Source organism: Zalophus californianus, chromosome 11, assembly GCF_009762305.2.
Source record: "Zalophus californianus isolate mZalCal1 chromosome 11, mZalCal1.pri.v2, whole genome shotgun sequence".
Classification (NCBI taxonomy): Eukaryota; Metazoa; Chordata; class Mammalia; order Carnivora; family Otariidae; genus Zalophus; species Zalophus californianus.
Window position 1 is genome coordinate 61490146 of NC_045605.1, and position 12022 is coordinate 61502167.

Here is a 12022-nt window from a genome sequence, read left to right on the forward strand (position 1 = left end):
AAAAAAGAATGAAATCTTGCTATTTGCAATGATGTGGTTGGAGCTAGGGAGTAAAATGCTAAGAAAAATAAGTCAGAGAAAGACAAGTACCATATGATTTCCATTCATATGTGGAATTTAAGAAACAAAAAAATGAGCAAAGGGGGAAAAAATGGAGAGAGAGCCAATCCAAGAAACAGACTCTTAACTATAGAGAACAAACTGAGGGTTACCAGAGGAGAGGTGGATGGTGGGATGGGTGAAATACGTGAAGGGGATTAAGAGCACATTTATAGTGATGAGAACTGAGTAATGTGTAGAATTGTTGAATCATGCATTGTACACCTGAAACTAATATAACACTGTATGTTAACTAACTCAAATTTAAATAAAAACTTAAAACCAAAAACAAAGTAGGTCTCTTAAAACATTTTTTTTCCTCTCATAGTTTTGAAGCACTAGGTCCAAAGGGCCACATTCCCTCTGAAGATTGAAGGGGAGAGTCTTTCCTTGCCTGTCTCCTAGCTTCTGATGAGCGCTGGCAATTCCTGGTGTTCCTTGGCTTGAAGACACATCACTCCAACCTCTGCCTCTTTCATCATGTGGCTTTCTCCCTTCTGTTTCTTCACATCATCTTCCCTTTGTGTTTTTCTGTGTCCATATTTCCTTCTTCTTATGAAGGCCCCAGTCACTAGATTAAGTCCTACCCTAATCCAGTATAACCTTATCTTAATTCGATTACATCTGAAAAGACCCAAATAAGTTCATATTCTGAAGTTCTTGGTGAACATGAGTTTTGGCAGACACTATTCAACTAAGTAAAGCATGCATCTGTTCAGACCAGTTCCTTATGTAAATAAAATTCTCCAAGCATTATTACTACCTGCATAATTATGGGGAAATTATAAAGAAGTTGAGCTTCTGTAACTTTATCTGCAAAATGGATATTATTACACAACTTGAGTTAGAGTAGAAATGGTTCCATGAGCTATTATATATAAAAATACCTAGAATAACTAGCACAGAGCCACTTCAACAGATGGTATGTCTGCTGAAATTAATAGAATGTCAGAAACATAAGACAAGACTCTTCCATTCACTCCTATTCTAGGACAGAACTACCTCAACCTTAGCTATTGCCCTGAACTTTATGGTTTCTTACTATCCAGTATCCTCACATGTTTATCCAAGGTTTGAATGTTACCATTCTTCTCGATCATTAATATTATATTGATAACAGTAGAATACTCATTCCTTTATTTGCTTAATTTTTTAAACTCTGACATGCTGATCATGATGGTGGCCAAAAGTCAGTGTCAAGCATAAATCCTCTCTCTACGTTCCACCCTTCAGTGGGAAATCTGGGTTATGAAATACACAAAGGCACAGGGAAACCACCATAGATTAATTATCTGACTCTACTCTGTTTCCTTCCCCCAGGCTAAACTTCCCCCAACACATCCTTCATAAGAAAAACACTTTCATAGTTAAGAATGAATTAAGAAATTTGTTTACTAAGAGAGATAAATAGCAGAATAGACTGGAGGTAATGGTTTCTTTCTTTTCTTATAGGGGTAATATGATATTCCCCCCTGTTTGGTAAGCCTCTTCCTACTCTGAGGGCTAGACAAGACCGGGGAAAACTAAAGGAAAAGGAATATTTAGTACCGAGGGTTCTCTCGGTCAAGGTCACATGAATTGAAGATGTTCTTAAGGTTTATAGATGGGCGAGCTGAGCAGAGTAGAGAGGAGGTCAGGACTGGTCAGAAGTCCTGGCTAGGTTTAGAACATACATACACAACTCTTATCCCCAGTGTCATATCTTCTTTTTTTTAAATTTTTTATTGTTATGTTAATCACCATATATTACATAATTTGTTTTGGTGTACTGTTCCATGATTCATTGTTTGTTCATAACACCCAGTGCTCCATGCAGAATGTGCCCTCCTCAATACCCATCACCAGGCTAACCCATCCCCCCACCCTCCTCCCCTCCAGAAACCTCAGTTTGTTTTTCAGAGTCCATCATCTCTCCTGGTTCGTCTCCCCCTCTGACTTACTCCCCTTCATTCTTCCTCTCCTGCTATCTTCTTCTTTTTCTTTTTTCTTAAAATATGTTGTGTTATTTGTTTCAGAAGTACAGATCTGTGATTCAACAGTCTTACACAATTCACAGCGCTCACCGTAGCACATATCTTCCCCAATGTCCATCACCCAGCCACCCCATCCCTCCCACCCCCCACCACTCCAGCAACACTCAGTTTGTTCCTGAGATTAAGAATTCCTCATATCAGTGAGGTCATATGATACATGTCTTTCTCTGATTTCTTTTTAAGAATCTCAAACACAGGGGTAGAGATTTAAGAAAGATTTAGAAATATAGGATTCTTTTTTCTGACTTTATAGTCAATAATCAAAATTGTTTAACTTGAAAATTGTGCTAAAACTGTGACTATCTTTTTTTAAAATTATTTATTTATTTATTTGTCAGAGAGAGAGAGAGAGGGAGAGAAAGAGAGCACAAGCAGGGGAAGGGGAAGGCAGAGGGAGAAGCAGGCTTCCTGCTGAGCAAGGAGCCTGACACGGGGCTTGATCAGAGGACCCTGGGATCATGACCTGAGCCAAAGGCAGATGCTTAACAGACTGAGCCACCCAGGCATCCCAAAACTGTGACTATCTTATTTTTTAGTAGTTCCTACCCTATGGATTCATTTTAACTTTTGTCAGAAATGGGGTCATTTCTGCCTAACTATCCAATCTTGTATTTACCTTATTACATTATGCAATTGACCCTATGATAACTATGTATTTAAAATGACTGGATAGAAATCACTACAATGATTTAAGTAGTTCAGCATGGCAAAGCTTCATCATAATTTGGTCTTTGTGCATGATCTGAGTCACCGTGGAATATCACTTGAGGAACAGGTAGTTTCCTGTTAACATATACTTTTTTTTTTTTTTAAAGATCCTGGTCTCAGAAGATTTTTAAATTAGTCATCTGGACACGTGTTTTCCCTTGCAATGAAACCTTCTGTGATATGCATTTCAATAGTCCCTGCGTTCTGAGTCTCTATGTCTTTTTTAATCTCCTTCATTTTTGTTATAAGCATCTACATCATTGCAATCATCCAACTGGTATTGTGAATATGTTGACTTGCCATTGCATTAAAAATAATTCTTATTGAAAAGATCAATTTCCTGAAGAGTTATTACATATTAAGGTGGTTTAGAAATAGACACAGAATTTAAAAAATAAGAAATAGAAAACCAAAGCAAATATAAACTTTCTACCCAGACAAGGAAAGATGATTTTGAATCATTTACAGAAAAATCTTGTGTGTAGCTTATGAACATGAACACAGGTGTGAAAGTCATCAGGAGACCCGTGCCATAAGAGGGCTCTTGTTAAACAGACATAGAAAGAGCTGTCTGGGCCTCTTCCTTTTTAGTTCTTAGCTCAATGAAAACACAAACGTCTTGGTTCTTTGTTCAAGCCAAAACAGAACAAGCCAAAACACAAGAAACCACTCCACACAAACACTCTTCCAGATCTATTTGCTCCACATCTCATTCAGACATACAACTGGGTCTTGGATGTTTGGGCAAAGGCAATGTCAGTTGTCCTCACTGTTTATTTACTCATGGGGATATTGTCTATGCTCACAGCCTCTGCAGGTCTTCTGCAAAAGCATTTGGCCACCTTGTGCCGTATTTCCTTCATTTTTATGCCATAGATGATAGGGTTGAGTACTGAGGGTAAAAGAAGGTAGAAATTGGCAAGGAGAACATGAGCATGAGGTGGGATATTGTGACCTATGCGGTGGGTGAGAGATGAAAAGAGTGCAGGCACATAAGTGACAAGAATGACAAAGAGATGAGCTGAACAGGTGTTGAGGGCTTTGCAGGTAGCATCTCGAGAGTTAAGACGTACCACAGGCTGCAGCATGAGTCCATAAGATAAGCGAATGAGCAGCAAATCAAGTCCCACCATGAGCGGAATCACAAAGAGCCCATAGATATGGTTAGGTCTGGTATGGCCACAAGCCATTTTCACCACAGCCATGTGGTCACAGTACGTATGAGGAAAGACCACGTGGCAGAATTTCAACCTTTGAAGTAGAAGAGGCATGGGCAGAATAAGAATCACACCCTTAGCTAGAGCCACCAGTCCCAGGCATCCAACTAAGGAATGACTCAGAATTGTGTTGTAGCGTAATGGCTCCCACACGGCCATGAAGCTGTCAGAGGCCATTGCTACAAGTAGGGCTGATCGTACCACAGAGGCTCCATGGATGAAAAACATCGGGATGAAAAACATCTGGATGAAACAGGCATTGGCAGCTCTGTCCCGATCTTTGAACCAGAAGAGGCAGAGGAGCTTGGGCAACAGAGCCAGAGTAGATATGAGGTCAGCCCCCAACAGCAAGGCCAGGAACAGGTACATGGGGCTGTGAAGTGATGGCTCTGTGGCCACCAGAAAAAGGATAGCACCATTGCCAATGAGGGTAGCAAAAAACATAGAGGAGAAAGGAAGAGATAACCACAAGTGCTGTGACTCTAAGCCTGGTATGTCCATCAGAGTGAAGGTCAGGAAGCTGGAATGGATGAGGATGAGCATGGTAGAAACTGTTGATGGTTGTTAAAGCAAGTTTAGAGACCTGTCAATGAGACATGGGTGGTGGTTTGTTTATACCAGTTTGGCTTTTAATGACTTGCTGAGATGGGGCTCAGAGAAAGATGGAAAAATACCTCTGGGGTCATGGAGTCTGCAGTCTGGCTTCAAGTCATCTGTAAGCAACTCTATTGTTTTCATATTCATTTCTTTGTGAGCTGAGCTTCGGGATTCTTTTCCGTATAGAGGATGTTGTAGTGGACCTTTACTCTTACCTGTCCCAGTTCAGCAATTCTATACTTCAAGAAATTTTTCTGGAGTCCTAAGTGAGAATAGAAGAAAATATGTTTCTCCTTGATTAAAGGATGGAAAAATCTGATATAAGATCCATGATCTTCTCACTGGGAAGCTTCCCAATTAGAGAAGAAATATGCTTACTCACCCCTTGTTGCAGAAGAGCTGAGCTGTTGGGAGAAACTTCTTTTGAGTTTCTTTGCTTTTATGTGTTGTCCCTCTTTCAGGGATCCACACTCTCTGGTCATGAACCTGTTTCTCCTTCTGGGGTCCTCTTATTTTCAGACAATATATGAAGGATATATTGTCCGAATAAAGACACCATCAGATGGCTTCTTCCCACTAGCTCTCAAGTATTTATGCACTCGATGAACAGTCCTTTGAGGTTTTTTACGTGAACTGTGCATCTTTCTTTCATTCACAACTGGCCTTCATTCACGTCTAGATTGATTGCTTTTAATCATGAGGCATTTATTTCAAATTAGAGCCCACCAGCTCTTTTATTTGTCAGTTCCTATCATGAATTAGCAGAATTTCTCTTTCCTTCCAAAAACCTATAGACACAAGCAATAAAGCGAGAACCCTTTCCACAAATACCTGCCCGCATTGTATCTAATTTTTTCATCTCCCACATGCTGTCCATTTCATCTATTTTTAGGTTATGTGTATCCAATTTATGCCTATAGCCTCTACTCTTTGTCTCACATTTTAGGGAACTTAACATTATCACATAAAATGATATTTAGAAAGTCCTTTGAGCTGTTGTAGTCATGGAGATGATTAGTGATTCCTATAGGAAGTAGGTATGCATTATGATGGAGATTTGTATTAAATTTAGACATCTAGAAGGAAGCTAATCTTTTTAATAAAGTGTGGGGGGTGACGGGGAGGAAACCAGGACCAATAACACAAAGAGAATCTTTGCCCAAATGAAGTTAACACTGTCACTAGCATTTGGTAGAATATACTAGATGGAATAATTCTCCCTGGAAAGTAGTCATACAGGGTGCACTTTTTTTAAGGGGGGGGGCAGAGGGAGAGGGAGAGAGAGAATCTCAAGCAGCCCTGTGTGGGACTCTGTGCTCAGCGTGGAGTCTGCTTGAGATTCTCTTCTTCTCCCTTGCCCCTCCTCCTACTCTCTCTCTCTAAATAAATAAATAAATAAAATATTTAAAAACCCTGCTTATACTAAATATTTTGTGTATGATTTAAAAAATTATAGGCCTGCCTCATTCTAGTTCTTGTCCTAAGATTTGAGCTCATTCGTTATTAATTATTACTCTTGTTTGTATACAATCCCTGATTAGAAATTTCCTTTGCTTTTCATACAGGTATCTGACCCTAACTGACTAAAATCCAGTTCCTGCAATTCTACTACTCTCTTGGTCAATTGACTTTCCCTTTTCCGGTGAGACTTCTGTTCTAATTTACACCACCACCACCATTCTAGCCAACACACATTTTGTTTTCACTTGGACTACTAAAATAATCTCCTCACTGGTCTTTCTGCTTCTCTTTTGCCTACATATTGCTTATTGCCCATAGAGTGGCCCTATTAGCTTTAAAAACATAAATAGCATGATATAATACTCAATAGCTTCCTATCATATATGCAGTAAAATCAAAAGTCTTTGCCATGATGTACAAGGCACTCTGAAGTACTCCAAGCGTGAATACTCATGCTACTCATGACACACAAAGTGTGCTTTGGCCTCAGCTCACCCCTTCAGCTCCAAGTTTCTACCACTCTCTTCCCTGGCTCACTTGGTTCTTGACCATTTTGCTCTTCTTAAATAAGCATGCTAAGTTTGTTCCTGCCTTAGGGTGTTTCCTCTTGCTGTTCCAGCTCCCCACATGCTTTCATATGACCCACTCCCTACCTTTATGTGTGTCTGTGAAGATATAATTGCTTTTTAAACTTCTATTTTTAATCATATTAAACCATATATCATCTCCTGAAACAGCCATTTTTCTTTTTCTCCCTGGTATCTTCATACTTCATAGTCAAAAGAGTGGCTTACATTCCTGGCTGCATTTACAAACATCTGAGGGGTTTAAAATTTGCCAATATTTAGAAAGCTTAGGTATATTTTAAGTAACAGTGAGAAATTCAGTGTGACTTTGGGGTCAAGTGCATGGAATTCTGGAGATGGTGTCAGAAGTGGACCCCTGACTAACAGTTCCTTTTGCCTAAAACGCTTTCCACATTCCTTTCTTCTTTTCTTGGCAAATTCGTATCCTCGCTTCTCTGCTCTTGCCCACATTGTGGCTCTGCCCATATCTGTGTTATATTGCATAGCACTTTTTAAATTTCCTTTCTTAAACAATTCCTCTCATTTAACTTGCATTTATTAAGTACTCACTATGAGCCAGGTTTTGTAAATCAACTCTATTTTGTCATATCTGACAGTGTTTCTGCATCATTTCAAAACCACCTGATTCTTGAATCTTTACTCCCTCAACCCTTACAAGCCTCTGTAAGGGGCTTACTCAATTTTCAGAAGTGGGGCAGTATTTTTAGATATCTGGGGTAGAGTTGCTGGTGCTAGCAAGTTAATGCCAGTTAAATAGAATTATTGGGGACTACAGATAGAAGGCATTTAGGGAAAATAATCTAATTGAAAGAAGAGGTAGGGGTAGTTTTAATGAGAAAAAACAGAACTTACCTAGAAATGTTCTACTCTATTCTTCTTAACCTAATACTCTTACCCTATACTCTTCTCTTTTGATAACCAGAGCCTTGTTATTCTAAGTCACAACTTGAATCTGCCTATTTCATGTTTCATAGCACATTATTTTTCCTTTTTAGGCTGAGCTGATTTTAGCTCCTGGGAAGGGGCTCCCTACCCACCCTAGCTCTGCTCTTGAAGTTATTCCTGGGACAGAACATATAAGCTTTCTTGTTGCAGTGGACCAAAACTCTCATATTATATAGGGGAAATTTTGAACTCTAGTATTTCATCACCCAAGAACTCTGGGTATAACTACGACTCTCCAGAAGCCAAGTAAAAAGGAAAGGTAAAAGAAATAGCTTATTAGGAGATCCCACTAGGCCTGATACTCAAAGAACAACAGTACCTGAAGAGTGGTTCTCAGAGGGAAAGGGACAATTTTGACCACTTCCAGTTTTCATGTAATGATGGTGTTCTGTGACCTCCCTCTGTTTGGTGGATGCCTATAGATACAGCTTTAACCCTTTTCATAGGGACTTCTGAATAAAGTCATGCTTCAAATAGTAACAGTTTATAATCCTCATGCAAAACAATACTGCTTTTGAGGAAACTCAGGTAGCTCTGTGTCATTATAAGAGGAGCATGAAGTGCTGACTTAGCAAATGGTAATTTCCTATCGAAAGAGAATAGAATTCTCTGGATGGACACTAACTTTGGAAGATACAAAGACAGTCATTTTGTATCCAAATGCCTCTGTAATGAATTTCTCTGTATAACCACTGTTGAAAATAATACAGCAGCTGTTCTCAAACTTTCAAAGGGCTTTGAAAACACAGATTGGGAATACCTGGGTGGCTCAGTCGCTTAAGCATCTGACTTCAGCTCAGATCATGATCTCGGGATCCTGGCATGGAGCCCCATGTCAGGCTCCCTGCTCAACGGGGAGTCTGCTTGTCCCTCTACCCCTCCCCCTTCTTATGTGCTCTCTCTCTCTCTCTCTCTTTCTCTCTAATAAATAACATCTTAAAAAGAAACACACACACACACACACACACAGATTGCTGGGCTTCATCCTCAGTATTTCTGTTCAGTGGGTCTGGGGTGGGACCCACTAATTTGTGTGTCTAACAAGTCCCCAAGTGATGTTGATACTACAGTTCTGAAGACCCCACCTTGAGAAGCATTGGGTTAATGTATGGTCAGTTGTATTCCAGGAACTGTACATGGACAATATTTATAAATTTTATCTGATAAAACATTCAAGGTTAGTTGCCGCTGATCACAGATTATGAGCAAGCTCTCAAGATTTACATTTTAAACAGGTAAGTCTTCATATTTATTCAGTTGTGTTTTTTCCCATTTCTGTCAAAATAGGAACAGCTTTGGGGATGCCTTTATCTTAAAAAGCTCAAGATTCCTTAGAAAATTGATTTTGCAATTAAACTATTTTCTTCTTTGATAAAGATATTGAGTAATATTGTTTTTCATTTTGAGATGATGAAGGCATGGTTGCAATTCTTGGTGGAAATCTTAAAGGTGTGGAGAAGATGTTGCCCTTTTTGTATTAATGTGTGCTTTACTCTAGGGTAATGGCTCTATCCCTCTCAAACTGAACATTTCCTTAAGCAATTCTTAATTATGAATTTACATGCATATACTCTTAATAGACCTAAAATCTGTATAATATCCCAATTGTAATACAAAGGATAAAAAATAATTTGCAATAGATGTAACAATTGCATATATGTGATACATACATATATGTGATAAGTATATGTATAATACACACAAGTATGTATAATACATATATGTAATAAAGACAAATGTCTTTTAATGTGCAATATTCAGGCATGACAAGAAATAGAAATCTAGTGAAGTTAGAAGTTAGTCTCTGTAAATAGGACAGTTGTATGGGGGAGAAAATAATTTTCCCTTCACTGTACTGAGTTCTTGGCTGAGCCACCCCGAAATAAAAAGGTTCACAGGAGAAAAACAGAAGTTTGATAACATGTATATCTCTTGTATACATGGGAGAGACTGAGGAAACTGAGTAATTCTCTGAAGTGGCCCAAACCACCCACTGTCTTAAATAATATCTCCAGCTAAAGACAAAATAGGTTGTTGGTGGGTGGAAGGAGGAAAGGAGAAGCAGTTATGGGAGGTTATTAGGGAAAGTACAGTAAACAAGAGCAAGGTTTTGGGGGTTTGTTTTTGTGTTTTGTTTTGTTTTGTTTTGTAGTAAACTCTGTGCCCAATATGGGGCTCAAACTCATGCCCTTGAGATCAAGAGTCACATGATCTACTGCCTGAGCCAACCAGGCTCCCCAAAGAGGGTAAGGTTTTTAATGGAGATTTAAACCATTGTCCTCTCCACTGTTAAGAATGTCCAGTGATGTAGGCTCCTCCTTCTCTTCCTGGAACAGAGAGGGAGACCTCAAAACAAATGGAGATTTCCCTTTTAAGTGTAAATGTTTCTTACAAAAGGATAACTTCTACTCAATTTTTAGAGCTTTTCTTTTGTCTGCTGTTTCTTAAAAATAATCAAGCTAAAATAATTCCTAGGATAAAGAGGCATATTTTGGAGTGACAAATTCTGTTCCCCTTCAGTTGCACATACAGATGGATAGAGGTCAGTGGTGTAAGGAACTCAAATACAACATGCTTTATTGCCATTAGTGACTTTACAGTTCTTGGTAAAGTCCTAAATAAATTAAGGTAGAACCAATTTTCAATTACTTCTCAGAGAAACTCAAATTTTGTGTTTGTGTGGTTGGACTTGGCACTTTGTGTGCACCTATTCTGAGAAGAGCATGGCCCAGGTGGCCTCTGTGTCCTTAGCCTGGGTTCTAGGATGAAAACACTTGGAGTTGTAATGACTTCACATGAATTCAGTTCGAATCCTGAAACCAAGCCAATACAACTTGCCTCATGTACAGAGCCATCCAGCTGTGCCCAGTTTAGAATCTGCCTAATTGAAGTAGAACTGAAACAAAATTCATCTTGCTATAAACTGTATTAATTTCCTAGTTCTACTGTAAGAAGTTATCACACACTAGTAGGCTGAAGACAACACAAATCTGTTACTTTATAATTGTGGTGGTCAGGAGTCCAGAACGATCTCAGTGGGTGAAAATCAAGATGTCGTCAGGGCTATGTTCCTTCTGGAGTATCTAGGAGAGAATCTGTTTCCTTGATTTCTCCAGATCCTGGAGGGCACTCTCATTTCTTGGCTTTTGGCCTTCTTCCTCCATCTTCAAAGCCAGCAAGAGCAGGTCCTTCTCACCCTGCAATCTCTCTGGTTCTCTCTCTCTTTGGCTTTTCTTTCACTTATAAAGACCCTTTTGATTACACTGAGTCCACTTGGATAATCCAAAATAATCTCCTCATCTCAAGGTCAGATGTTGACCAACCTTAATTCCATCTACAACTTTAATTCCCTTTTGCCATGTAACCTAAAATATTCCAGAGATTAGGACTTGGACATTTTTGAAGGGTGTGGGGGCATTATTCTGCCTACTGCATAAACCATTAAGTTTTGGGTTGTTTTGTTATGCAGCATTATCATGACAAAAGATACCCAAAGCTAATAATACTGTGTTTAGTATTTAAATTTTGGCCTAGATAATAATCAAGAGATTTTTATAATTTCTCACTGTGTAGAACTTCATCTCTGCCTTCTGTCGATTAAATGCCAGAAGGGCACAGTCCTCATTCTCACTTAAGATTATTAATGACATAAATTTAGCATATATTTGCACACACTTTGTTTCTGTAATAATTATGAATGAGCTATTAAAATATATTGTCTCACTTTATATATGTGTTTAAATATAGAAGACTTACAGTATAACATTTTCATGCAGTATTTTGCGTAATCTAGCTCTATATTTTATCTGTAACATAACATTCCATCCTTTTAATATAGTGCGACTTTTTAAAAATTTTCATGTGAACGTTTTAACTTTTGTTATCACAGATAAAGAACATCCTTGTTATGTCTCCTTTTACAAGAAGTTTTCTGCATTAGTGTTCTAATTGACCTGCTATAATATGCCTTTTGTGATAATAAATGACTTACAGTTATGCTGAGCTATTGATCTCAGTCCTTATGGCAGCTGGGAGTGGGGTAGGGGTGGGAGTGGGGTGGGAGTGGGAATGGGAATGGGGGGTGGGGATAGGAGTAAGGCAATTAGGATCAGGGTTGGGGGTAAGAATGGAACACTATTATGCAGGCTGGAATGCCTCCAATTATAAGGAGCCTCATTTCTCTATACCATAATGTCATAATTTTTCTTTTTTTTTTAAGTTCCATGGTATTACAATGTTGGAAATATCCTACAGTATAATATATACAAAGAAACAGAGTTGCTTTACTCAAGTGTATGCATACTTTCACCTTTACTACATACTGTTAATTTGTTTTTAAAGATTTTATTTATTTGACAGAGAGAGAGAGACAATG

General features: G+C 38.7%; 1 protein-coding gene across 1 annotated transcript; it reads right to left on the minus strand.

Moving 5' to 3' along the window:
- Window positions 1-3613: 3613 nt before the first annotated feature.
- LOC113913642 (putative olfactory receptor 52P1) lies at window positions 3614-4600 on the minus strand. Its single transcript, XM_027577900.2, has one exon. It carries the CDS (start codon window positions 4598-4600, stop codon window positions 3614-3616), a length of 987 nt encoding a protein of 328 aa, XP_027433701.2.
- Between the last annotated feature and the right edge of the window lie 7422 nt (window positions 4601-12022).